Consider the following 27,000-nt stretch of genomic DNA (forward strand, 5'->3'; position numbering starts at 1 on the left):
TCCCAGCAAGCCATGATGCACTCTGGATGGGACATGAGTCCACTGGAGAGCACACACAAACACACACACAATCACTCCAGGGCCAGTTTTCCCAGGAGCCAGTTAACCCACCTGCATGTCTTTGGACTGTGGGAGGAAACCGGACCACCTGGAGGAAACCCATACAGACACAGGGAGAACATACAAACTTCATGCAGACAGCATCCCAGGAACTGAACCCAGAGACCCAGCACTGTGAGCTGTGGGTGCTGACAACTGCACCACCCTGCCACCCGAATGCAAATGATACTGTAACATCTTAAATTGTATTCACTCATAGCAACCCTGATTCTTGTTTTATTTAGCAACCTGAAAGGACTGTCTTCAACTGTGTTACCTGTAACCAGCATCTCCAGCTGGGAATCCAGTTCATCTCCCAGCAAAGAGTAGACGTGACAAATGTAGGTGCTTTGGTCTGAGGTTCTGACATCTTTGAGCAGCAGGGACACGTTGCCTCTCTCCAGCTCCTGATGGAACAGCTGCACTCTGCCCTGGTAGCCTGGGCCTTCTGTCTCCCTCCTGTCTGTGTACTGATGGACCAGCTCACCAGAGCTCCCTTTGTACCACCTCACCTCCAGAGACACGGCGCTTGTCTCAGGTGTGAGGTGACAGGGCAGGACGATGTCACTGCCCACACTGACAGTCAAAGATTCCAATGGAACCGTGAGTTTACACTGTAGACCTGGGGGTGAACAAAAGAGAATGGTGGTTTGATTTCCAATATGGTAGGAAATATTGTGGTTCAACAAATGTGAAAAAAAAAGTTACTTTTTTTAACAGACAATTTATTTTTTATTTCAATTTATTTGAATTATCTTGATAATTCACGTGATTGCTCTCACAATATTTGCTGCAATGTCAAGAAAGCATGCATGATGGAAAAAGCTGGCAATGACTGGTTTAAACCAAGTGTAAAGTAAAGCATAAATCATTATTTTTACCCAGCAAGAAAGTAATATAGCAATCACACCAAATGACGTTACACAGTCCAGCTGTGGTTGGTTTGGAAACAGACCGGTGGGCTATAAGAACAGGCCAGTCCTGTAGAAGAACTGTTATCAGCAGCTCATACCTGGCTTAGAAAGTATTGTACTGTCCTTCCGCGTCCAGTTGACCAACGCAATTAGCAGTGTGGTCACTAGATTTATCTTGCTGTTTATATCCATAACGTTCCTGTCAAAGAGCAAATTGTCAGTCACTTTCCCTTCACTTTCCCGCAATGAAGTGCTGACTGACCCAAACAACACGTCTCTATAGTCTCTCCATGCTCAACACATTCATACAAGCAACATAGTGTCCCCTCTCATATGTGTGCTTTACTGTTTCATGGGACAACTAATCTTACTGACTGAACTTAAAATTCTTTTTTAATGTCTCTATTTTGTTTTCTTTAATGTCATGACTTATTCTTTGTTGCAGCTTCACCTTGTCTGTCTCGTCTTATTGTCCTCTCCGTATTTATTCCAGTAAAATACAAATCCACTGTCCACATGTCACTAGTACCAGTGTTCTTTGTAGCAACAGCTGTATCACAGCCTAATATAATCAATAATAAATGAAACAATTTAAATCACTCGTCTTTTTTATGATTATTCATAGTAGAATATTGTTACTGTAATAACATGCAAATTACCCTGATTTCATGAAATAACTTTATCCTAATTCATTCCTAACCGAAATAAAAAGTTAAATAAGTGAAATCAAGCATCAGCAAAATGAACGTTTACAGTTTTAAGCACCTAAAAAATTTTTGTCAGAATACTTTCAAATTTACAGGAATACTTACAGAAAAGTGTCGCTGCTTAAGGAGAAGAATCAGTTTATGTGCCGCCACAGAGTAGGCGCCAAGATTTTAAACTACAGTACAGAGGTGAAATCTGCCACAATCACAACGGGTGTGGGTCACATGACACCATTCATAAAACGAAATCGCGCACTATTATCAGTTTAGTCCGTATTTTCTTAAGACAATACAAAACTCAAGCTTCCACTAACCGAGTTCGTGTGAATGGTATACGGTATACATACATGTATACAGTAGTGATCTTCATTACAATCTAAGCACTTCTCAACAATTACACTCCGTCGCCTGTTTTAAAAGCAAAAACCCGTTTAATGAACGTTGTTTCTGTACCTTTATGTCCGCAAAATGATCTTATCAAACGAGTAGTTTTCCCCCGACAGACTTCGCTCCTTTGTTTACTCCTTAGTTTAAAAACGTCACTGGAATTATCGTCATTTTAAGCGAGAAGTAACCTCTATGGGTGTCAACAACATCAAAATACTACAGTCGATCTTACTACAACAAAACTCTTGCCTATTAAAATGTTTTAATGTATTTTTTTCTGAAGCAGAGAAACCAAAAGTGAAAGTGTGACAAGCGGTTGCGTTATGACACCACGGTGGGAGTGACCTTCTCATATTACACTGTAATTTACAGTATCGGTCAGAGAGAGCAGAGCTGCAGTAGGAGAGCCCGGTGTATTATCATCGACCACAGCGCAGGGCTCACTGTCCACACAAACCACAAACATACTGTAAATTCTGCTCTGTCGCAGGCGGTAGAAAGCTTGTAAAAACTGCTCATTTTTTCACCCTAGACCTTTTTACATCACTTCGGTTTTGCAGGGATCGCTTCTACACTGATTCCATCTTTTCTGCTGTTATTCAGACACCCATCCACCACAATTGTGCTTCCCCCCATAGATACCAATATTTCTGACTTTTTTAAGAAAACATTTTCCATTACCATCTGAAGAACAGAAATTCATCCTGAAAGATACTACTGCGCCAGATCTTCAGACTGAAGGGGCTTGATGCGCCAAATGGATTCCTCTCTTTTTAAAAACCTTACGTTTTGTGTTCTTATCTAAATTATATATAAATATATACATTTAATTATAAATAAAAAACCTGTTTTGTTTCAAAGAGATTCGGGGACGTGTTTCAGCTCTCAACGTCTGAGACGTGATGTGCTCTCTATTGCACAGATTCGCACAGAAAGGGGGCGTTTTTAACGAAGTGCCTGTGTGCGAAAGTCTGTTTTTTTTTTCCTGGCCTGAGTTTCACAAGCAAATTAAACCTGAGCGACATTTCTTCCTGAGAACTGAAGCGTACGGACAGTATCACAACAGTTTACAGGAGACGACGTCCTTATTATTTATCTCGTGTGAGGTAAATCTCAGTGACATCACTGGCACACAGCCTTATTTGAACACCAAGAGGAATGGCGGGCATCAGGAAAACAGTAATAGTGGGAGACAAATTTCAGACGCACTGTGAAAATTCACCAGCTCCACCCTCCGGTTATTGCGTTAGCCCGAGTCAATGAAATGTCCTTTTTTTTCTGAATTTAGCAACGTCAGCCGTGTTTCAGGGTCATTAGCCACGAACTCAAGATTTGTGTGAATTTCTGAGAGCTCTTTTATAAACCACTAGATAAATACAAATTTATAATAAATTAATAAATATATACTGTATATATTATAAAATGATGTGAAAAGGAAATTACACCCCCTTACGATTCTGTGGTTATACGTATTAAGACATATTGGACCTTCATCTAGTCCTCACCAAGTCCTAACAGTAGATAAATCTGACCTCATGTGACAGATAACACACACACAAATTTTACTTTCGCATTATTTATTAAACAAAAAAAAAAATCAGCCAACATTCAATGGCCGTACGTGAAAAAAGTAAGTGAGTACAGTAGCACGTGGAAGCGCCCTTAGCAGCGATAACGTGAAGTCTTCTGTAACATTTTCCATTCCAAAATCCTGATTTTATTTTTTTTTTCGGCCATTCAGGTTGTAGATTTACCGGTGGGTTTTGGATCATTGCCCTGTTGCATGATCCACTTTCGGCTAAGCTCCAGCTGTGGGACAGATGACCACACATTTGTCACGCCCTCTGTAGCCAGAGGGCGCTCCTACTCTGTCCTGTCCCTAGTTTCCTGCTTCGCTGTCCTTCCGGTCTCCCTCTTTCCCTGGGCTTTATACTTCCGGGTCTTTCGTTCTGCCGGGGCTCGGTATTGACGTTCGGATGTCCTGAAACCCGCCTAGCACCAGGTCGCCCCAGGTCCGCTACCTGAGGGCATAGGTTTCTATACGGCATTCCCTGAACAGCCGAGCCCGGGCTAACCCCCGTCTCGCCGCTACGCACAGGGTCTTTTCGCTCTCCTGTCATTCCACGGTTCGTCCTCTCCGACATCCGTGATAACATTGCTCCCTGGAATGCGCTGGTATAGAGAGGAATTCATAGTGGACTCAATGATTCTGAGGCGTCCAGGACCTCAGGCGGCTAAGCGGGCCCAAATCACCTCTCCGCTATGGTGGCCTGGCGGTTAGTTTGAGGCTCTTGTGGCGATACGCTGTGTTTGTTTTTTTGCCGAACATGGCATTTGGCATTATGGCCAAAAAACTCCACTTTTGTTTTGTCATTCCAGGGGATATTGTTCCAGAAGATTTGTGGTTCTTTACGGTGCTGTTTTGCAGACCTAAGCTGCGGAGCTATTTTCTTTCTGGAGTGATGGGTGTTTTCTCCCGGCTACCCTTCCACGAAACCCATTCTTGTTCAGTCTTTTCCTAACAGTAGTATCATGAACTCTAACGTTTAGCATATTGACAGAGGCCTGTAGATCCCTGGATGCATCTCTGAGGTTGTCTGGAATCTCTGGGAGCATCATATGGCCTGATCTTTACTGGGACGCCCACTGCTGGGTAGACTGGCATCTATCTTGAACTTTCTCCATTTGTAAATTATCTTTCTCACTGTGGAATGACAGACTTCTTATTTGGAAATGACTTTATAACCTATCCCAGGCTGATGAGCAGCAATGATTCTTTCTCTGACACCATCACAGATATCTTTTGACCTAGGCGTTTTACCACAAACCTGCTAAATTTTCTAATATTATATATACAGGTGGAAGTTCTTCCAAATCATCAACTAATCATGTGCACTTGTTTAACATCACCTGATCCTAATTACATTCTTAATAATAATAATTGCTTACACTTACATAGTGCTTTCCTGGACACTCCACTCAAAGCGCTTTACAGGTAATGAGGACTCTCCTCCAACACCACCAGTGTGCAGCCCCACCTGGATGATGCGACAGCAGCCATAGTGCACAAGAACGCTCCCCACACATCAGCTTTCAGTGGGGAGGAGAGCAGAGTAATGAAGCCAGTTCAGAGATGGAGATTATTAGGAGGCCATGATTAGTAAGGGCCAATGGGAAATTTGGCCAGGACACCGGGGTAACACCCCTACTCTTTTCGAGAAACGCCCTGGGATTTTTAATGACCACACAAAGTCAGGACCTCGGTTTTACGTCTCATCCGAAGGACGGCGCCTGATTTGGAATCAGTACAGTTGCACTTAGTTTTTCACACAAGGCTTCTGAATGTTGGCCGATTTTTGTTGTTTAATAAATAACGACAAAACAAAATCTGTGAGTGTTATTTGTCACATGAGGTGAGATTTATCTATTGCTAGCACTTGGTGAGGACTAGGTGAGGTTCAGATACTGTATGTTTAAATACGTAAAACCATAGACTCTTAATATATAAATATCTCACTTATACAGAAAAATACTGTAGATTACATACACCGCAAAGACATTTAAAACGCTTCTGAAATGAACAGACATCACAGCAGGATAGGTTAGCAAATATATTTTAATATATATAATATAATATTTATATTTATTTGAGCACAATGACAAAAAATGGCATTTCTTTCAGTTTAGTTTCATTTAATTCATGGAAAAGCCACACCTGTACTTTTTTATTTTAAATAACATTTTTCAGCTCTGTTCCTTTTGTCACCATCTTTGCAAAATATTTTTTTTTTCTTCTACAGGAAAAATAAATCACACACACACAACCAGAAAGGAAAACAATCCTTCAAACTCTTGGTGTTTGTAACACAGTCATGTTTAAAAAATAATAATAAAGAAAAAAAAAACAGCGCTCTTTACTTCCACTATCCTCCCCATCTGCCTCGTCTCTTCTAACGGACTCGGACACCCTCCTGCATTGAAGCCTGTTTGGTTTTCAGCAGGTCATTTTATTCAATTTTCCTCAAACTAAAAGACCCTTATATCAGAACCTTCCTTTTTCCTGTCTGCCATACACCCCAGCCCTGTCCCCAAAACTCTCAGTGGCTCAGTCCGGGACTTCAGACAGATGCAGCACAATACCACTAGAAAGTACAGACTCGGCTTTATACCACAAACATCACATTTTGTTTTCAAAAGGAGTACTTCTGTGACCCTGGGAGGGATTCTATGGCAATCCTATCTGTTACCTTTTGCAAATGAATCTCCAGTCCTTGGACCAAATCTTTGTGAAAGAAAAAAAACAAGAAGAGCCCTTCAAAGGAGTATTAACTGTCGAACTACCATAAGGCAAACAAAAAAAATTGAGATAAAGTGAATTTTCAAGAAGAGATAAATATTTTCTGGAAAACGTGGAACTGACTTAAGCAAGATGGCTCTGGAGTCAGTGCCAGCATTTCCTTCCAATATCCTTCAGGTTTGAAGCTTTTCTTTTTTAAAGTGATCTTAGCCTTTTACATTTTGATCACTCACACATCACTTCAAACTGAACCCTATTTGCAAACCGAGACCCCAGCAAGCGGTTAGATTGCAGCTGTATAACAGCACGCCCAAAGAGGTGAAATCTTTCTTCTCAAACTCCCGTGAATGGACACTTTACAAATCCGTGCATCCTGTTCGGTATTTATGGAGTATTCTCACGTCCAGTCCCCTCTCACAATACACAGCCACACCCCCTCTGCACCTTCACCCTGTTGCTAATCTCATCATCCTGCATCTCCCTCAAATGTATACCCCTCCACCCTCCTGCCTTTCTCTGCCAAAGTCATCAGCTAATGGCCACTTTTTCTAACGGCCAGAACCATCATCAGTAGGTTGTAACAGAATATTGCAGCACCTCTCCAATCTGAACTCGCCCCCCCACCACCACCACCAATTCCCAGGAAAATCCCTTTCCAGGAATTTCCAAGATCCATAATGGACTGTAAATGAAAAGGCATTACATTTCACTCATAATCATCATCCTAAATAATATTCGCCACAAGCTGGTCTTTGTCCCAGCTCTGGGCCTTTCTTTATAGGGACGCGTGGGAATGCAGATCTCTTCTGTGGTTTTATTCCAGCTCCCACCCGCCCTGTTCGTCACTCCACCGCGTTCAAGAAAGAGAGAAAAACTTGCTATCTCCGTCTCAATACAGCACCTCGAGCCACTGCGTCAGGAAGCTGTATTCTACAGCACAGCAGTTACAGATTTGTATCTATACCCCAACCTAACCTCTAATGTGCTGACTGTTCAGGGTGTACTGCCTAATAAACATCTTCAAATCAAGACGTTCTTGCTTAGCACACAGCATGAAAGCACTTTGGCACATTGTCTAGCACAGAAGCGTTAGTGCAGAATGTAAACTGTATTTTTTTTAAATGTAGTTTTGCATCGTTTGTTGGGGAAGGAAAATACATTTGGACAGAAATCCTGCCAAGGGGCCTGATTTGTTACGTACAAAACTGAGTCTAAGTAACGGATGTCAAGTTGTACTAATCTACCTCTAGAACCAAGGAGAGAGCACCACGTCTCTGTCTGGCCTTCCTGTTTTGTTAACTGGAGCAAAGTCCACTTGGCTTTCAAATGATTCCTCTGAAATCCATTCTGCCTTCGGAGCTAGGAGGTCAGAGTATTTCCTCCATTTCTTTCTTCAGTGTAACAGAGCAAAATGAACTGAATGGCTGAACGTGGGCTCTAAGCTCTTAAGAAAATGAATGTAAAAGCTAAAATAAGAATTGGATTTTAAAGCCACTGAGATCCTCAAGGAATGTGCTATATGCAGTTTCAGATATTTTCAGATTTTTCAGATATAAAAGATATTAGGTTTTCGAATGAAAAATGAACCTTGCCTGTCGGACGTGATCATTTTACTTGGCTAAGAACCCTCTATTATTTATATAACAGGTTAAGCCTGTTTTTCAGTTAGTAACTTAAGGCCTTGGTGACTGTGTGGTTTCTGTCCAACTATAACGTGTTTTCAGTAAGGAATGTGGTTCTGTATCAAAGCTGCAGTTTTCAAAACGGGAGAATAAATGAAAACAAAAATGCACTCTTTGCATATCCCTTAGCTCTACATCTTTCGGGTTTTTTTTTTTGTTTCTGAGAATAAAACGCAAAGTATCAAGCCGTTGGCATTCATGCAATCTTTTCCAGGCCATAAAAGTACAAAAGCATCCAGATGTGAACGATTTTCTATCCTTTTCACTTCCCTTTTTTATGAATTGTGAGAAATCACCTGTCCATTCCCGACTTCCCCTCTTGGGCTTCATTTTAAAGCTGCTTTCGTCTTATCACCGTGGAATTCGCTTGCTTTTTTTCGAACACGACGGTGACTTGCTGTATATAAAAAAAAATCAGACACACACTAATAAAAATAAGCTTCAGATTACGCTTTTGAATTGAAACGTTAAATTTTCAATCACTGCTTCTGTGAGTTCAGAGCAAACGGGGGAAAACCTTAATAGTTACGCGGCATATCAAGTCATGTGCCCTCTGCTGGCTACAGTGGTAACTGCAGTTTGTCACAGATTCAGTTGCTCGTATTGCTACGCCATGAATTTCATTAAAAACCAGGAAAACAACAGGTTCTGAAATCGCCGACATGGAGAAGCGCATATCTGAAACTGGAATAAGTCAAAACCCTGGATACTAGTCCACACAACCAGGCTCCTGCAGGAAAACGCATAAATATGACCTGATTATAATTTTCAACATAGATCAAAAACCTCTCTAGAATTCAGATTTAATCATGCTACGTCGATCAATGAATTACCGCAGCTCAGCCTTCGATACAAAGCAGTTCTGTTTGTGGTGTGAAAATCCTGTTAAATGCTAAGCTACCAAAATTCCTACAGCGAAAATAACACAGACGCTGAATATTGTTGAGACAATATTCTCTATTGGGCACGCTTTCTGCTGCTGGAAAACAGAATCTCCTAACTTTTCTCACCCCCCAGAAATGTGGAAATCTACAATATTTTAAATAATATTGTACATTTATAATTAATACTGTATAAACTTATCAATAATCCTGTGTATGTGGACTGGTATATTTATGGGGTACAAGTTGGGTCACTAAAAAGACAACTACTTTTCACCACATATTATGCAATTCTTACTGAAAATGCTTCTGTTCCTTTCATGTACAATTATGAGCACAGTTTTATTTTCATCTTTACAACTTTTCCAGTTAGTAAACATTTTCTGTTACATTAAACCATATTTGCATTAAATAAATTAATCAATAATAAAAACACACTGAAATAAACTCACAATATTTATATACAACTTCATTAAGAAAGAAAAGAGCTGCTCCTATCTAGAAATACCATCAAAAAAAGTGTGTGATGCTAATTTGGTGACAAATAGTTCCCCAGGCTTGAGGTCTGGTATTCTTTCAGCTGAGTTGTTAATTAGTTTGTAACAGTGATTCATTTTGAGAGCACTGAACATGGCTTTAGTGGATATTTTGTTTACATGAAAATGATTATATATGGCACAGAGCAGAAGTTACCTACAGTAGTACTCAATAATCAATTATATCTAAAGAATAAGATCTGTATCGTCATTGCCAAAATACTCAGCTCTGATTTACACAAATAGCAATTAATACATTATGTAGATTAATGAAATATTTAGTATACGGATGAATTTATGGAGAATTGAAGACTTCATATTAAATTTCATATTGAAAGTATCTTTGTTGGGAGTATAACTCTCTTGTACCCTGAAATAACATTGAACTCCATGACACCTAACTGAAAGAGGTACCTCTGAACTCCATTGAGTTGTCTGCCTATCCTAAACCTATCCCCCTTTCTTCAACCGACACTGAGTCTGGGAGTGCATGCCTGGCACGGGTTTGTTTTTCTTAGTGGTGGTTTCACAGTGATACAGGCCAAATTGGTGCACAAACTTGCCTCCCACCACACGAAACCTGATGCCCAATTTAATACTAGTAAATTTGCCAAATCTGATGTAGAGCTCTGGGTAACAGCTATAGATGAAACAAATCTCTAATTTCTCTATGGTTTTCTCTATTACTTGAAAAAAAACTAGAAAATAATGCAAGATGTGAAATTTCAATAGCCAACAGCTTCTGGGAACCAAAGACTTCATAGTCACACAGCACTCTCCTTAGTAAGCAGAGGATTCCACTATGCCAAAAGGTTGGGCCTCTTGAATGGGGAGAACTTGGTGTGACATCACATGCACTCTGTTACAAGCAATGCAGCCTGAATGTACACTCAGGGGTTGCACAGGATAGTAAAGGCAAGGAATTTATTCAGAGGAAGAAGTAAGCACTTACACACCTTAAGGTGTATCACCCCAAGAATTGCCAGAAAAGTCCCTACCAGAACCAACAATGTTTTCATGCAAAATCCTGTTTTCTCTTCTGGGGCAGAGTATTTTTGGCAGACAGTCCCTTTATGGAACCACCCAAACCTGGGGAATCTAAATATACCGTTCATCAGACTAAATAATACAGTTCAGAATTTCACAGGAAAAAAAAAAAGAATTTCAGTCGAACGATATCATTTTTGCAGTACAACTAGAAACCGGAATGGAATGCATGGCTGTTTCTGTGTGATGCATGATCATGTCTTGGAATGAGATCTCAAGATTAAAGACAGTATTGGTCATTTTCAAAAAGCTGCAGGACTTCAGCAGGGTGTACCTCAAGAGCTTGGCATTTTCCACAATGTTAGGACTGTTTGGGGTGTCAGAGACAACAGATGTCTAGTGTTTGCCAAAGAGGATGAGGACTCACAAAAAAAGGAGGCTAGGCCTCTCCTTTAACCAAGATCTACCGACAACATACCCTACACGCTGAGCAAAGACATGAAGGAAAATAGAACCTCGATCACCAAGCATGTTGAGGAAATCAAAACCTTTTTTAACACCAAACAATACTGAGCACTCAACCACAGACATTAAAATTGAACAGATCTACATTCCAAGCACCATAGAGAACAAATAAAACAACTTTCTCCTCTGTTTGCCCTGGAGCTATCCGGACATTTTCGGGAAAAGTTCAGCATTGATATCAAATTTCAAAACCAACGTTAAGCCATTTCGAGTCTGTGCCAGCTAAGGGAAGCGGGAAACAAGCACAGCGATGCTGTTCACGTGTGCGTTACTGCTCGCCTCTGGAAGGAGAGATTTTCCCAGCTGAGCGGAGAATCAGGATCCATAACTGATAGAAAACGAGCAGTCTGCGGAAATAGTTTTTAGAGGGCATAGAGGTCGGCACAGCTAAAATTTAGAGAAACTGCCTGGACCGCTCGTCACCCCCTTCCAGATCGCATCGATCAGGTTCTGTTTTCTTGGTCCCTGTGTTTAAGTGGATATGCAAAGCAACATTGCGATGCTGCCTAGGACACGATCCTTGTACGGCCAGAGTTAGAGTAAAAGACACTGAACCACCACCTTCTACGTCACTAGCAATACTCTATTAACATAGTAAAACACACAGCAACAGCAAAACGGCGGCAAGACCACTATGGCGATAAGAGGCTGCTGTGGTCGAGAATAAAAACGCTGAGCAACCAGCGAAAGCACACGGATCGAAACGTACAGACCAGTATCTCAGGAAAAAAAAAAAGCAATATATAAGTCACTGCTCTGCGGTTTTCAAGACTCCCCGCAGGAGCGAGAGTGGTACAAGTGAGAACACCCGCTTCATCATAGCAGACATTCAACCACATCCACTGAACATACATCGAAGCAGCTTCGACTTCCTCTGCCTACACTATAATTAACAAGCGAGAAATTCTGTGCTTCAACACGTTACTCCGTTCACTGCTTGCAGCTGAAAAGCTCGATATGTAAATATAACCTTGTTAGGTAGCTGTATAACTGTAAAAGGTAGCATGCTTTATCTTAAATCTGAGAAAATGCGTATGTTAAGGTAACTTTACTGAACATGATCCAGGTTGATATTTATGGTTTAACACACATACGCCAAGGGCGTCCGGATTACAACAACACCAGAATTTAGTCGACAAATCAAGAGATTTTTAAGAAAGTTCGACCCAACACGGAATTTCACAATCGATGGTTTTTCAAGAGCTACCCTTCAGAAACACAGGGAAAATGATGCAATCGCTTAACCTTTGTTAGGGGTGACACGTACGAATTAGCGTCCGGGGGTCGTGTGGGGGGGGGGAGGACGATAAATAACAGAGGAGAGTCGAGGGCTGTGTTGACCTGTAGGTTCGTCTTTTTTTTTTTAGATGCTTTGCATAGAATTGAGTATCGTCTGACTTAAAAAAAAACTTTTTTGTGTGTGTTTTTCTTCACATTAACACTTGTAAAGGCTTGGTACTTGGCACGTGAAGTATTAGTGGAACAGAGTAAGAAAGCGGCAAGGTTTCTGAAAAAAATAACACTTAAAAAAGTACCACGCTTGTTAACCAACGGACAAAAACGGGACTCGACTGACAACGGACCAAGTCGTGGACGAACGAAACGTTCATCAAAAGCACATCAAAAGCAGAGTTTCGTCAAGCCTGCGGTTCCCAAACTGGGCAGCCGGAGGGAGGGTCCCGTGGGATTTCTGAAGACAAGGCCCCACCCCACCGAGGCAGAAACGCCACGGTGAAACCAAAGGACCTTCCGTTCGCCGCGCTCTGCTTATTCATTATGTGTCAAAGCGAACAGTGAGACACGAAGCGCCTCACAAAACAAACAAAAAACTCCGCCGCGAGCAACGTTTTAACGCACAAAACCGGACGACGCATTGAAAACGCGCATTATCTGCTAAGGCTTAATTGAGTCGTGGAAACACAGTGATAACGCGTGTATTGTCAACAGTCTAGTTTTAGGAGTGTGTGCATGGCTGGAATGATTCAAGTCCTCAGAGAAGCAGTAAAGGGATATCTCAAGTTCTCTGATCATGCCGAGATAGCAGATACCTACTACACAACTGCCCTAAGCTTTTAAATTGCCGTTGACTTTGCCTTAGCAATGATGTATACTGCACCACAGTCGGTTTTAGTTTGACACCACATATTATTAGTTGATATTCTTTAGTATTTAAGTTAATTTGTCAGTTGAAAACTTATGACGATCCGTTAAAAAGCTCCCCAACAGTTCAAGAACCTCAGAAAAACGACGCTGATTTTTCACTACACTATCTTAGAACAGTTTCTACTTATTTTCTCCGTCTCCTTCTTTAACCACTCTTCTGATAGACCACACTGCTCCAATACTGCTTTTATTTAAATTTCATTTCTATAACATTGTGTTGGGTGTCACAAACGTCTAAAGAGCCTTCAGCGTACGCTTTCATGGCGTACTCAAACGCGGAATTAAAACCGTTGTGTCGCAGTTCAATTTACATTAATACCAGAAACTGAAGAAAAGCATAGAATCCTTACAGTATTTTTAGTGCTTTTCAAATCAAAAGGAAATTCTCTAGTGCTAAAATCGGAAAGGAATGCAGTTTTTAAATAAGCCTATAAAAATATTAAATATATACTATTCCAATATATAATTTAAAAAGAGATATCTCATTTTAGACATGAATAGTCGAAAAGTAAGGATTCTTGTGATCTCAGGTAAGGGTGAAAGATCAAAAAAGTCCCGACTTTTGACAGTATCATGATAATTACACTTATCGCAATAGGTTCTCCCATAGAGAAGACGTTAAAGACTGAAAAGTTATCGAGTGATATAGTGAGTTTAGCCCACCCACAGGCAAGAGTTGGACTGTAGCGGAACAAAATATGCGGCAAATAGTTTCTATGTTCTTGAGAAACATCCGATCAGTAACAATTGGATCTATACTGAATTTCTAATGGAAATACTATCGGAGGTCAGCTGCATCTTTCCCATTAGCGTATAACAATAAAAACCAGATTAACAACAAGTTGCATCTGCAATATCAAGGCTAGCGTTACAACTTCAGCTGCCATGATCACAACAGGCGCCACACAGCGTACACTATATTGCGATATAGGCTGCATAATACATGCGGCATTTCTTTTTTTTTTCAATTGCAATAACCGGGGCACACTATTGCGATATGCCATGCCATATCACGATAAGCACTGGAAAAACCTCAGGAGTTTGCGGTTTGGGCTTAACGGCAGAAACGGAATTCCAGCTGTCAGAAAATGATAAGGAATGTACCATGACTTTTGTCCATCCCCTGACTAATCACTTTGCATGTGGAGCAAACTATATTGAAGCTCTTTCGCGCTGCTGGGGGAGTAACAGGTTACGCCATTTTGAAACACACTCAGCTCGTCGGAGGGCCAGTTAAACGGCAGACTCTTCCAAGGAAGAATTCCTTCTCCGTCTCCCTCTCTCGCTGCCAGGTCTTATTTATCAGAGGGGAGGCGGGACTTGTCAGGCATCGTGGGATTCGAGTGACTGGTCGGGAGGCTGCTAGTGCGTCAGTGTGTGTGTCAGCGGTGACGGAAGTGGGAGGGGCAATGATGGGAAGGGGCGGGGTTTCTGCGGCGCAGTCGTCCTCGACTTCGACCTCAGACCTTCTTGGGGGGCGGGGCGAGCTTGATGATCTCTTCTTCCGAGGGCTGGCGGATGATATCTGAAAGACAGGAGCGTCTGTGAGGCCTGGCGTGGGACAGCATCCTTTAAAAGAAACGTTTCGATCGGCAAATCTCGGAATTCACAGAAGACCGTCACAAGGAGCTTTAACTTAGCCTACAGTTAGCCTAACAAACGGGCACTCTAAGGGCCACTACACTCCTGCTCTTGCCTTTTTGAAGCCTGAAGATCCATGCGGCAGTCTGGAGCAGTTGTTAGGGTTTGGACTTATAACTTATAACAAAATTTCAAATCCCAGGAGTGACAATGCTGTTGTACATCACCCTGACTGCTCCAGTAAAATAACTGAAAACATCCCCGCTGTATAAAAGGGTACAAATGTGTAATAAAACGCCAACTAAATAAATGAGTTCAGTAGTTCAGTTACACCCTAATACTGTAAATGTGAGAGAGAGATGAGATCTAGAGTATAGTTAGCTAAGAGAACAGACAGACTCGCCTTAAGGATGAGGCTGCTCTCAAAGCTCCCCCCACCTCAGTATCACAAGGATTGAGCCAGGGAGCTGCTGCAGGGGTGTGGTGGGGGAGTGGGAGGGTAATGAGAGAGATGGGCTGCAGGAAGTCCCATGTGCAAGACTTATGTACACACCCTCTGGAAGTGTCCGATGTTAGGATCTAACCATCCTCCCGAATGTCCATTATAGCTTTGTTATAGTTCCATGAATATTAATGCACATCACCCCAGGCACAACTGTTTGGAATGTCTGTTGTGGCGTCCTTGTTCTTCTGCCCTCTTGGGGCTGTGAGCCAAAAGAAAATCCGTCTAACAATTTAACGAGGAGGGGCCGAGGCGTACCTTTGTATTTCTTCGCCGAGGGAATGCGTGTCAGCTTGGTGTCGATCTCGTCGTCCTCGGAGATCTTCAGCACGGTGGTCCGGTACTCGATCACGCGGGTCAGCAGGTCCGGGCGCCGGGAAATCTCGAAGATGTGCTCGATGTAGGACAGGTTGTCTGGGAGCAAGGCAGAAGCAATCAATGCACGATTAAACAATTGACTCGAGACAAAGACAGGATTGTGAAGCTGTCCCTCATCCTGACCACTTTATCCAATTCAGGGTCACCAGAGTCTATCCCAGCAAGCAGCAGGTGCAAGGCAGGATACAAATGCAATTCTCAGTGGGTCAACTATGTGGTGGCAATCCACTATACCCACAGCAATACTGGGAGTTGTGTGAAATTCTCAACAGAGGAGCGAGACCCTCATGTAGTTGCACTCTTTATTGACCTCAGTACATTCAGTGACACAGGACTGGGACTGCCCTGCACAGCAGTCACACTGCAGAGGGTTCCCAACTGTAATATACAGTACAGGCTCAGAAAGAGCTTTGTTTCACCCTTGGGTGCCTGTCCAGTTCTTTGATACGCAATCAGTTCTACTCTTATCACATTGTAGGAGGAAATAAAAAAGCTGCACCTGTTAATATAAATGATCTTGTTTACATACTCTACTGTACCTACCAAAGCTAAGTCAACACATGCCAGCAATTACTCTGACCTCCCACAATATGATTGAGCAGTGATCTAGTAGTGTTGGAAATGTGATATACTGTATATATACAGGGCTGGCCCTAGCTGTTTGGGGGCCCTAGGCCCTCCAGGTCATGATTTGCACAGACACTACTATACACTGCACTGCTATGAGCTCCCAACACAACCTTATGGTACTACTTAGAACAATAAAAAAAAAATTATATCACTAGAAAACGTTTATTAACTAGCTTTGCAGGACACATAATGAATAACTTATAAACGAGAACATGAGGCACACATTTTACAAAGATAAAGTATTTTGACATTGCAAGTCATGACAAAGCATTAATATCAATAATTAATGACAACAGGGGCATTGATAACAATAAATGATGATAAACTGGATCTCCGTTATTTCAAAATCCCAGCAAAGCGTAACTTACAAATTAGCGCTTTGCAACCCTGAATGACCTGCAGAAATAAATATGAAATTAAGTTAGAAAGAAAGAGAGCACTCACTAACAAGGGAGGTGAGGTCAGTAGAGGCTGAGCAGATGGAAGAGTTTTATAAAAATGTTCTACAAATCAATGTGCCTATATTTTCGACCTCGGGTGTATTTAAATCATCTCGAGCTCTGAAAAGCTCCTCTCTGCTCCTGCCGCTGTCACTGGGAGAGAGACTGCAATCCGAAGCTTGGGTTCACAATACCCCCATTTAATGAAATACAGGAGAAGCCGCGAGGAAAACAGTGTGTTTTAATGGCCATTATGTACGATCGCAGGACAGTCTTTTGTACTGCACATTAACTTTTACACCTGGTCGGTTTTTAGCCAGGTGACCCACACGGTTAATGTGTACAATTGAGGGAAACACAATCGGTTAACTTCTACGAAGGCATCTCCAGTAGGCTACGTCTCCCCTGAAAATGTACTGTAACATGTCCGCCGTTCGCCAGGTACATGGATCTGACAGACGCAAAACCGAAACAAACTACAGAAGATTGCATTATTACGCATATCATGCGTTATTACGCGGCGTACCTCTGCTTTGGAGATGTTTAATCCCGCTCCTCTTTTCTGTGCTTCTGAAACATTCCGTATTCAATTAGGATCGGTCAGTTTTTGACTGGACATCTGATTGGGACAATCCACAGCAGCAACAGAAAGAGCCGCTATAGGGAATTTTTCACTCACATTTGAATGTGCTGATTAAAAATGTGTTGTGTTGCACATTGAGGGGGCCCCTTGAGCCAGCCCTGAATATATATACAGTGGTGTGAAAAAGTGTTTGCCCCCTTCCTGATTTCTTATTTTTTTGCATGTTTGTCACACTGAAATGTTTCAGATCATCAAACAAATTGAAATATTAGACAAAGATAACACAAGTAAACACAAAATGCAGTTTTTAAATGAAGGTTTTTATTATTAAGGGGAAAAAAAAATCCAAACCTACATGGCCCTGTGTGAAAAAGTGATTGCCCCCCCTGTTAAAACATAAATCAACTGTGGTTTATCACATCTTTGGAAAGCTGAGTTCAATTTCTCTAGCCACACCCAAGCCTGATTACTGCCACACCTGTTCTTAATCAAGAAATCACTTAAATAGGACCTGCCTGACCTCAAGTGACCTTCGTGACCTCAAGCTGAAGCGCACTTGGGTTCTGCAGCAGGACAATGATCCAAAACACACCAGCAAGTCCACCTCTGAATGGCTTAAGAAAAACAAAATGAAGACTTTGGAGTGGCCTAGTCAAAGTCCTGACCTGAATCTGATTGAGATGTTGTGGCATGACCTTAAAAAAGCGGTTAAGGCTCGAAAACCCTCCAATGTGGCTGAATTACAACAATTCTGCAAAGATGAGTGGGCCAAAATTCCTCCACAGCGCTGTAAAAGACTCATTGTCAGTTATCGCAAACGCTTGATTGCAGTTGTTGCTGCTAAGGGTGGCCCAACCAGTTATTAGGTTTAGGGGGCAATCACTTTTTCACACAGGGCCATGTAGGTTTGGATTTTTTTTTCCCCTTAATAATAAAAACCTTCATTTAAAAACTGCATTTTGTGTTTACTTGTGTTATCTTTGTCTAATATTTCAATTTGTTTGATGATCTGAAACATTTCAGTGTGACAAACATGCAAAAAAATAAGAAATCAGGAAGTTGGCAAACACTTTTTCACACCACTGTATATATATATGTCCCACTTCACTTAGCATTTCATTTTCTGATTCAGATGTTACTTTTGTGATTTTGCTTTTGCTTGTAAGACACAGCTGTGTAGCGGGATCAGCCCAAGAGACACACACGTTTACCTTCAGTTGTGATTTCATCCAGTTGTGACGGGCACAAGGCGGGAAATATCCTCAATGGGATACCAGTCAGAGGACACACACAGCCACACACCTGCTCCAACTCATACAAAGGCCAATTTTCCCAAAAGTCAACTAAGCTGCCAGCATCTCATGGGACAGTAGGGTCATCCGGTGGAAACTCACTCAAACATTCGCGAGAACATGCAAACTCCACACAGATAGCACCCCAGGAATTGAACCTAGGGGTCCAGCCCTGTGGGGCAACCATGATGCCCCTTAAAGGTTATTACTTGCTCAAATTAGGCTACATTGATCCCTGATTCTAATGCTTAGTTAATATGTTGTCCTGCACCTAGTGCCATGCCCACAATGTGACAAAGCCAGTGTCCTACTCTTCCCTACCCTGTGCCAGCTTGTCGTTCTTCTCCAGGTAGTTGAACCACTCTTTGGAGGAGGTGATGTTGGTGCTCTGGTCCTCAGGGATGTCCTCCTTGCAGGCAGACTTCAGCTGCTCCAGGTCCTCGTTGGTGATGTTCTCAGAGAGGTCGCTGAGCAGAGAGCTGTACTCTGACATGGTCTGGCCAGCAGAGGGAGACAGAGGGACAAAGAAAAATTGTAAAACAAATGATCTGTTGCTGGAATAACTAAGGCAAATCTGCGCTCCAAACAACCCTTTGAGTATAGAATTCAGCTGTAGGATTGTTTAAGTAATGATGAGTCAGTTAAAGGGTGGGTTAAAGATCTGCTGGCAGCAGCTAAATTCCACGAGTCTAAAGTCTTCTGCATGAATGTTTACTGCTTATCTGATGTTATTGTCAGCGATTGTGCGAATGCTGCTTTATGATCGGAATTTGGAAACCGTTCTGCAAACCTTCGTGCATTCTTTCATGTAAACGCAAGAAGGTATGTTAGTATCTACACATGCGATGAGTAAGGCTGCAAATCAGTACAGTAGAAACAAATCGAGTTTTATTTTAAAAAATCCTTTAAAAAATCCAGACCGTGCTAGAAGTCTGAGTTTTAATCTCATTCGCTCATATTTTTCTCAAATTGAATTGCCAGCAAACAGTAATTACAGGCTGCTGCCAGCAGATGGAACCCTTTCTCCAGTAGGACTCCTACTTATGCACTTTGAATTGCTGGCCTTGGAATAATGTATCATAACGCCAGAACAAAACCGGGAGACTCTGCACATTGTAAATACCAGGACAAGAGACCTTGAAAACGCGTCAGGATGGCCCTTCTTTCAATATAATTAACAAAGCTCCACCAAGCCGCATTTTTTTCTAGGCTTGGTAACAAATATAATTCACAAAACGTGTGAAAGCGTTTCAAATAACTGAACTGGAAACACAAACCTTGAATGTTGTTCATTTATTTTAACATCCACCCATTTCTAATAATTTCATTTAATTCAAGGTCACGGGAAAGCAAGAGTCTACAGGCAAGCAGAAAGCAGCAGGTGTAAGGTAGGATACACCCTGGAGGGGACGCCAGTCCATGGCAGGGCAGACACGCACACACGCCAGCTCCATTTAAATCTGATCTGCGAAACCCACACGATTGACAAAGTCACGTTTCGAATGATTCAGTTGCACCTGGTCTGTGCAAACCGTTCGTTTATTACTCGCATAACTGAAATCTCTTCTAAGGAGCAAGACAGTACAGTAAGTGCTGGTCACGCGAAACATTTTATTATTTTATCAAGAGCTAAAAAAATCAAAAGCTAAAAAACATGACGTCACGGATCGGAGGAGTTCAACTTTGTCACGAACGGACACGAAATTATCGGCGTGCTTTGAAAAGGAATAAAAAACGTGGCTGAACTGTAAAAGGTAATCGCGCACGGCAATCGGTCGGTCCCGAGCTGTGCATAAGCGTATTATTTACTGCCCTCAGCTAGGCCCGCTGACCCCAGTTCACGACCGATCGCCCCTGTCCTCTCTCACAAAGCACAAACAGTCTTACTGTTCGCCGTCTCCCCCGACCCCCCTCCTCCACGGCTTCAGCGCGCTGTCTGGCGGTGACTGCCGGCAGCGTGCTGGGCACAGCCTTGCTGTCCTGTCTGACTCACTCGCCTGCCGGCCGTGACTGAACTGAAAATCGACCCCGGGCGGACGAACTCAAACGGGGTCTTCCATGCCGGCAGACAAAAAGGCTATTTCCTTTCCCATGGTGGATCCAACGTTTTTTGTTTTTTTTTTGGTGGTGGTGGCTTTGTGCGCCCTAAAAGAGACAAATACCTCTTTCTAAAAGCAACGAAATTCGGCTGGGACTGGACAATTACACCAGGGTGTCCCAGATAAGAATCCCGCACATCATGTGGATATTTGGGGGTGGTCGTAGAGGGGAGTGTGACAACCACAGAAGAGCTACTTCTTGTTGTTGTTGGGTTTTTTTTTAAAAACTGGATTACCCGCACAACGACAGACTGGCATCGTATTAATCTCATCGTTCTAAAAAATATTATATAGCGTAGTAAAACAATTGTTTGCCCAGTAAAGTCCAAATGTAGGTGGAAAATATAGCGCATTCAAACTAGAAGAAAAAAACACGTTTAAAACATAGAGTTACAGACTCTGGTAGGAGCAGAGGCGTGCAATAGTGAAAAACGTTTTAGGGCAACTACAGAAACGCCGCTCTATGTAACGCGTGAGGGAGCGCTGCTCCAATGTGAATACGACCCGTGACTGGAGGTTCGTGTGTTAGAAGCCCATATGGGGCACATCTCTTAACACCCATGAAGAAATATTTCAGTCACGTTTCAGTGAAACAGTGTATAAACAGCCCCAAACGTAAGTCGCTTTGTACAGTATATAAAAAAAATAGGTAGTAATAAAATAACTGCCAGGAGCTTAGACGGAAGCACTTAGAAGCGTGATCTAATTTGATATAATGCATTTATTAAAACGGAATGGCGCCCTCTTTTACTCTAGTGTAGCGTGACTCACTCGAAAGCGCTCACATCGAGTTCATCGCGAAGAGGAGCCCAATTCAGAAAATAAAATAAGGAAAATAAGGCCGTTCCGAGCAGTGCCCTCAGAAACGGAAAAGTGGCATCAAAACCGTATAAAAGTGTAAAAGAGTATAAAAGGCAATTACCACATCTCGAGAAACCTCAAAGCTACTCGTTTTTAAAAAAAAAATACACGTTATCTCAAAATAGGCAACCTGATTCATAGCTAGAGCCGGAGCAGGAGTGTCCCGATAAGACCGAGGGCTGTTGAGGCAGCGCAGTGTTGATGCGGCCGTGAGTAGTGAATACTGTATATAAACGTAAATCGTGTTTCTCACACCATGAATTTGTCAGTAGGTGTGAGCAGAACGTACCAAAGAGCCACATGCTTTTTTTTTCTGAGCAGCTGGCGAGTGTAAGTGGCTTTTTGTCCGCGCGTTTTTAGTTCACAGTGGCCTGCGAACGGGCCGCCGCCTACGCGCTGCTCTGCCATCCAAGAAAAAGCGGAGTACGACTCTGTGTAACACATCAGAACTGCTTCCTCCGTACATATAAATACGCACTCTGCGCTTTATCGTTACACATCATTTTCCTCACTTGTTGTACAATCATTATTAAAATTACTAACGCTAATTGCATTTACATGCGGTGAGGGCGGGCTCCCAAGGCCCGAGGTGGTTCTCTGGCTGAGGATCTGCTCCTGTGGCTGGAAGGTTGCCGGTTTGTATCCCGCGGCCGGCAGAGGAATCCTACTCCCTTGGGCCCCTGAGCAAGGCCCTTAACCCCAACTGCTCCAGGGGTGCCGTAATAATTTCTGACCCTGCGCTCTGACCCCAGGCTTCTCTCTCTGTGTGCCTCATGGAGAGCAAGCTGGGGTCTGTGAAAAAGACAAATTCCTAATGCAAGAAATTGTATATGGCCAATAAAGTGATCTGATCTTTACAGTATATACTGTATTTTTTTATCTCAAAGAATACCAAGCACTTTACATATAGGAGCTGATCAATTTAAACTGATTCTTTAATAGTGAGGTAGCCAGGACCTCGGTTTTACATCTTACCCTTCCCTCAGGATGCACTTTCTAGTGCACAGTATCCCCGGTGAGTTGATTTTAAGTTTTTAGATACAGAGAGGAGGGTGGTACGCTGACGCAGTGGATAGCATTGCTGCCTCACAGCGCTGGGCATGTGTCCAGTCCCGTTCCTTGGGGGCAGGCATTTCTGCAGGTCTCCTAAGTCTTAAGAGCTGGAAGAATTCGCTAAATTGATCTTAATATTTATTGTAAAGGCAGCAGCTATATCACCCTCTACCTTAACATAAAGATTTGATCACAAAATGGCTGCTCGACCCTGCAGATGGAGTATCTGCGTTCTTTGACAGAGCAGGACTGGTCATAATGTGTAGCTGTTGAGATTGAAACAAAACTCTACAAACTCGGGGCGCCCTGGGTGGTTAGTAGTGCTGCCTCACAGCGGTGGGGCTCCGGGTTCAATTCTGGTTCTGGGGTGCTATCTGTGTGGAGTTTGTATGTTCTTCCCCTGTTTGCAGGGGTTTCCCCTGGGTGCTCCTGTTTCCTCCCATTATCTAAATATATACTGGTAGGGTAACTAACTTCTGGGAAAATCGGTCCTGGTGTGAATGTGTGTGGTTGTGTCTGTTTGTCCTACAATGGACTGGTGTGCCATCCAGGGTGTACCCTGCCTTGTGCCCATTGCTGGCTAGGATAGGCCCTGGCTCCCCTGAGACCCTGAACTGGAAAAAGTGGTTAGAAAACTGCCTGAATATACACAATCACTTCAAAGCCTGCATGCATTTTGAATAATACTAACACCCCCACATAAATAGGACACATTTCCCATTAGAAATTAGATTTTTTTCTAATCGCCTATAGGTTATGTAATGCCTTTCACAGATAATAACTAAATTTCACATAATGAATCAGTAAAGGAGAATTGGAGGTGGTCAAAACTCACGCGTAATTATATTGCTGGGTATTAAATGGGTTTGTGTGTCTAATATATAAACGAAGCTACACACAGCGCGCACCGGTGATAACCCTTTAGATCACCGTAGGGAATTGGGTCCGTTTTGTTGTTTTTATGGAAAAATAAAGCCAGAAATCGGCTACGGTAAACTGAATGGGAAGAAAGGATCTAGTCAGAAGAAGTAACTAGTGCGGTGACTAATGTAATAATAACAGCGTCTGAGCTGTAAGCACTGGGCTGTCAAAACACAGAACAGAGCAATCAACGTGGACGTCAGAAGTCCGCACGCAGCGCCTGAGCTGGTACAATCCCTCGCCGTCGCTCTTTGCTCTTCTCTGCGCCCACTCCATGCACCCAGCGTTGCGGCCTTCCAACACATCCTCATTTCAAAATGTAGTGTCCAATGCCAGCGGTACGCTCTTTCTCTTAGGCCCGGAAATATAAGCTTTCAGTTCACTTTCACTAGCGTGAGTGTGTTTTTACATGGCAATTGTCAGCCTTATTACCCAGTATTTAGCGTCTCGGTGTTACCGCGTGCAACGTGTTGGTTTCTTGGCGTTTGCTTTCTTCTGCGCTAGAACGATGTATTTCACCAAGCCCCTTCCTGTCAGGGGCCGTGTCTTCCATTAAAAATACTAGAAAGGCTGTTAGTCGCAGTCGAGTTTTCCTGCTGTGCAGTTTGCGCGTGATTATGATGTGCAGAAAGTGGCCAAGCTAACGGTGAGAGGTACGTGTTTTTTTTAAAAAGCTCTCATCGTGCGACGTGTGCCATGAGATTTTGAAATCTGCATTATTTTGTATCATAATTTAGGGGATCCCCTTTAATTTACCAGGTGTAATTAAAGAAGCCTTCATCCAAAAATTAAGAGAGAAGACTGGTCTGAGAAACACGACAGATTGTAAATGAAATATACCCGGTGTATGATTGGCCGATTCTAAATTTAAAGTAGTATGAACTGCCAGGAAATGCTGAAAACGAAGGGATCTAAGTGCAACGCGCCTGATTTTGTACAATGAAATTAGTAGCAGTGACCTCTCAAACCTGCAGCCAGTGAGATATACATGGTATGATCGATGTGGCAGAAAGAGGAGACTGATCAGTGTGACCCCTACAGGAAGGGGACAGGAATGCACTTTGGCAGTGACGACATCATATGGGGCTCTTACAATTCGACACCGCCCTAGACCTGCATGCTAGCAGTGCTGGGAGCCCCAGTTCCCTTTCATTTCCCGTTGTAAGCCCTGCCCGTTACTTTCAATCGATTCATTGATGTTTGTTCTGCCTTTTTATGCGGCGACACTCTCCAAGCGCATTAGCGGATCTGGCGAACGCACCGCCTGTTTAAAATGCACTTTGAACGACCGGATCAGGTATCCATTCGGCTCTCTTCCCGACGTGGGCACGGGACGAGGGTTTTTACAGAAGACAAAAAAAAAACCAGTCAGAAGCTCTTCCCGCAAACGCACAACCGCAAACACTTCTTGCTCCGGTGGGCTGTCAGCTTTATTTTCCCATTCACAAGATGGAAGGCAAGATGAGAGAGAGAGAGAGACGACTCTGAAGGCATGAATATTGCATCGTCATCCACATGTCAGATGGCTGAGGGAGCTCTGCTCTCCGGGGGGGGGGGGGGGGGTGAGTAATGGAAACTGCAGGTGTGGAGCGCCTGACTGCAGGCCTTGCGCTCAAAGATCACTCCATTATAAAGTTCTGCTTGTGTATTTGGGGGCAGCCTACGGATTTTAAAAGGCATCTCTAAAATGATATCCCTTTTGTCTATGTGACTTTTATTTCATGAATAACTGAAGAAACGACCAGCACAGTTCTGAAAACAGAAGCACAGATAGGTAGATACACAAGGATTAACAACACATTTACTGTACTCTGCCCCCTCTTTGGGGAGATAAGGTCCCCAGTGCTTGTCTTGGCCACTACAGCATGTAGATAGAAGGAGAGATGAACTGAGGAGCTGACAGACAGATCAAGGCAGACTTAGATACACATAAAGACAGATAGAGATGGATTATAGGGACAGGAATATTAATGAGCTTTTGCTGGTGCACAACACTGAGAGGTGGGAGTAAAGAAACATCCATTCCTGCCTTTTGCAAATATAAAGTCAATGTTAACAGCCATAGATAGTGTAATGACCTTATTAGGGATCATCAGCTAAGTTTGACCAGGGAAGCAAGTGTATAGTCATACTATTCAATATTCATTTCAATACTGTACGTCACTCATAGTGACTGTAAGCTCCTAAAATACATCAGAGCCCTGCGAGGTGTTACACACATACTGTAAATATATACGTGGAAAGACAAAGCCACAAAGACCACAGAAGTCACATCATAAGGGTTCGTCTGCTGTGCCATTTGAAACACCTTCATGGATGAGTTAGAATGAAGGCAATCCGATGAGCTTGGAAAAAAAAAACAAAACGTTTGTTTCATCTTCCCCGTTGGTGTTGTTTCAGGCGAAATTGACCCAGTGATTGCGTGCAACTTGCCGGGGCGAAATATGATTCATTGAGGCTGATTAAGTGCTGCATACGCACGGGAGATTTATTAAAGAGCAGCACATCACACTTCCTGCGATCCGGCGTTTACAGGGGAGCAGCGTGACATCACGGCAAGCGAGACGTTGCGGCGGTGTGAAATGAAGTATAAACAGTGATCCGGCCGAGCGAATGAGCCTGGCCCTGCCGAACACGGGCCAGAAATAATCCCCCGTCGCAGCCAAACCGAGAGAAATTATCTGACTGCACCTGAAAGACATTTCTGCTGCTTTTAGCACCACATTGCTGGCTTTCACTATGTTTTGCTTTTATTAAGGTTTTTGAAGTTGGATCAAATTTTACTGAATTCGGGCAGACCGTTCCTTGTATTAAACGCAACCATGAATGCTTTTACCCAACTGAAAAAAACAAATTTTAAAACTGATTCACCCTACGTAAAATGATCATGCAATAGGACAAGAAAGACGCTGCTTTTAAGTTCACATTCATTTTATTGCACTTATCTAGCAGCCGATAAACGACACCGCTGAATTTCTCCACTTGCGGACTTATTTCTAGTTCCACACCCGATCTTCTTTTCTCGTGAGAGCTTTCTTTCTTGTTTTGCTCACGGAGGATGTGTGCTGACTTTCACATGACATGACGATGTGCGGAGCTTGTCTTAAAGGACGAGGCTGAGAGAATTCTTTTTGCGACCTTGACAGACAGTGGGCTTTTACAGATCACAGCTTTATAGCATCGGTTTAACGGCATGTGCTGTAGACAATCGTCACTCAGGCTGGATGTCACCTGACCTGCAATTATTTCTTAATGAAAGTCTCTCACATAACGCACATGTATCGATCCATTTATATTCAGCACATGGTCCCAGGGGAGCCGCAGCCTATCCTGGCAAGCAACAGGCTGGGTACGTCCTCAACAGAAAGGCAGTCCATCACAGGACACACACATACACACACACTTCCACCAGGGCAAGGGGAATGAACCCACCAGCATGTCTTTGTGGAAGGAAACCAGAGCACCTGGAGAAAACCCACACA

The 27,000-nt window shown here is 42.8% G+C and overlaps 2 protein-coding genes across 2 annotated transcripts in view; both read right to left on the bottom strand.

The window, feature by feature from the left end:
* Positions 1–2,410, bottom strand: part of LOC148833661 (uncharacterized) — a 40,083-nt gene extending 37,673 nt beyond the window's left edge. Inside the window, exons 1-3 of the mRNA XM_088915530.1 lie at positions 2,174–2,410; positions 1,112–1,212; positions 377–721 (exon numbers count right to left, since the gene is read on the bottom strand). Coding sequence (XP_088771656.1) covers positions 377–721; positions 1,112–1,205 — 439 coding nt within the window. The 5' untranslated portion in view covers positions 1,206–1,212; positions 2,174–2,410. The remainder of the gene's footprint in view (positions 1–376; positions 722–1,111; positions 1,213–2,173) is intronic.
* A 3,295-nt stretch (positions 2,411–5,705) lies between these two features.
* The window catches only part of pea15 (proliferation and apoptosis adaptor protein 15), a 60,844-nt gene continuing 39,549 nt past the window's right edge, over positions 5,706–27,000 (bottom strand). The window contains exons 2-4 of the mRNA XM_088915531.1: positions 18,906–19,080; positions 15,520–15,675; positions 5,706–14,703 (exon numbers count right to left, since the gene is read on the bottom strand). Of these exons, the coding sequence (XP_088771657.1) occupies positions 14,639–14,703; positions 15,520–15,675; positions 18,906–19,077 (393 nt within the window). The 5' untranslated portion in view covers positions 19,078–19,080 and the 3' untranslated portion in view covers positions 5,706–14,638. The remainder of the gene's footprint in view (positions 14,704–15,519; positions 15,676–18,905; positions 19,081–27,000) is intronic.

Source organism: Atractosteus spatula, chromosome 5 (assembly GCF_055471065.1).
Source record: "Atractosteus spatula isolate fAtrSpa1 chromosome 5, fAtrSpa1.hap1, whole genome shotgun sequence".
Classification (NCBI taxonomy): domain Eukaryota; kingdom Metazoa; phylum Chordata; class Actinopteri; order Semionotiformes; family Lepisosteidae; genus Atractosteus; species Atractosteus spatula.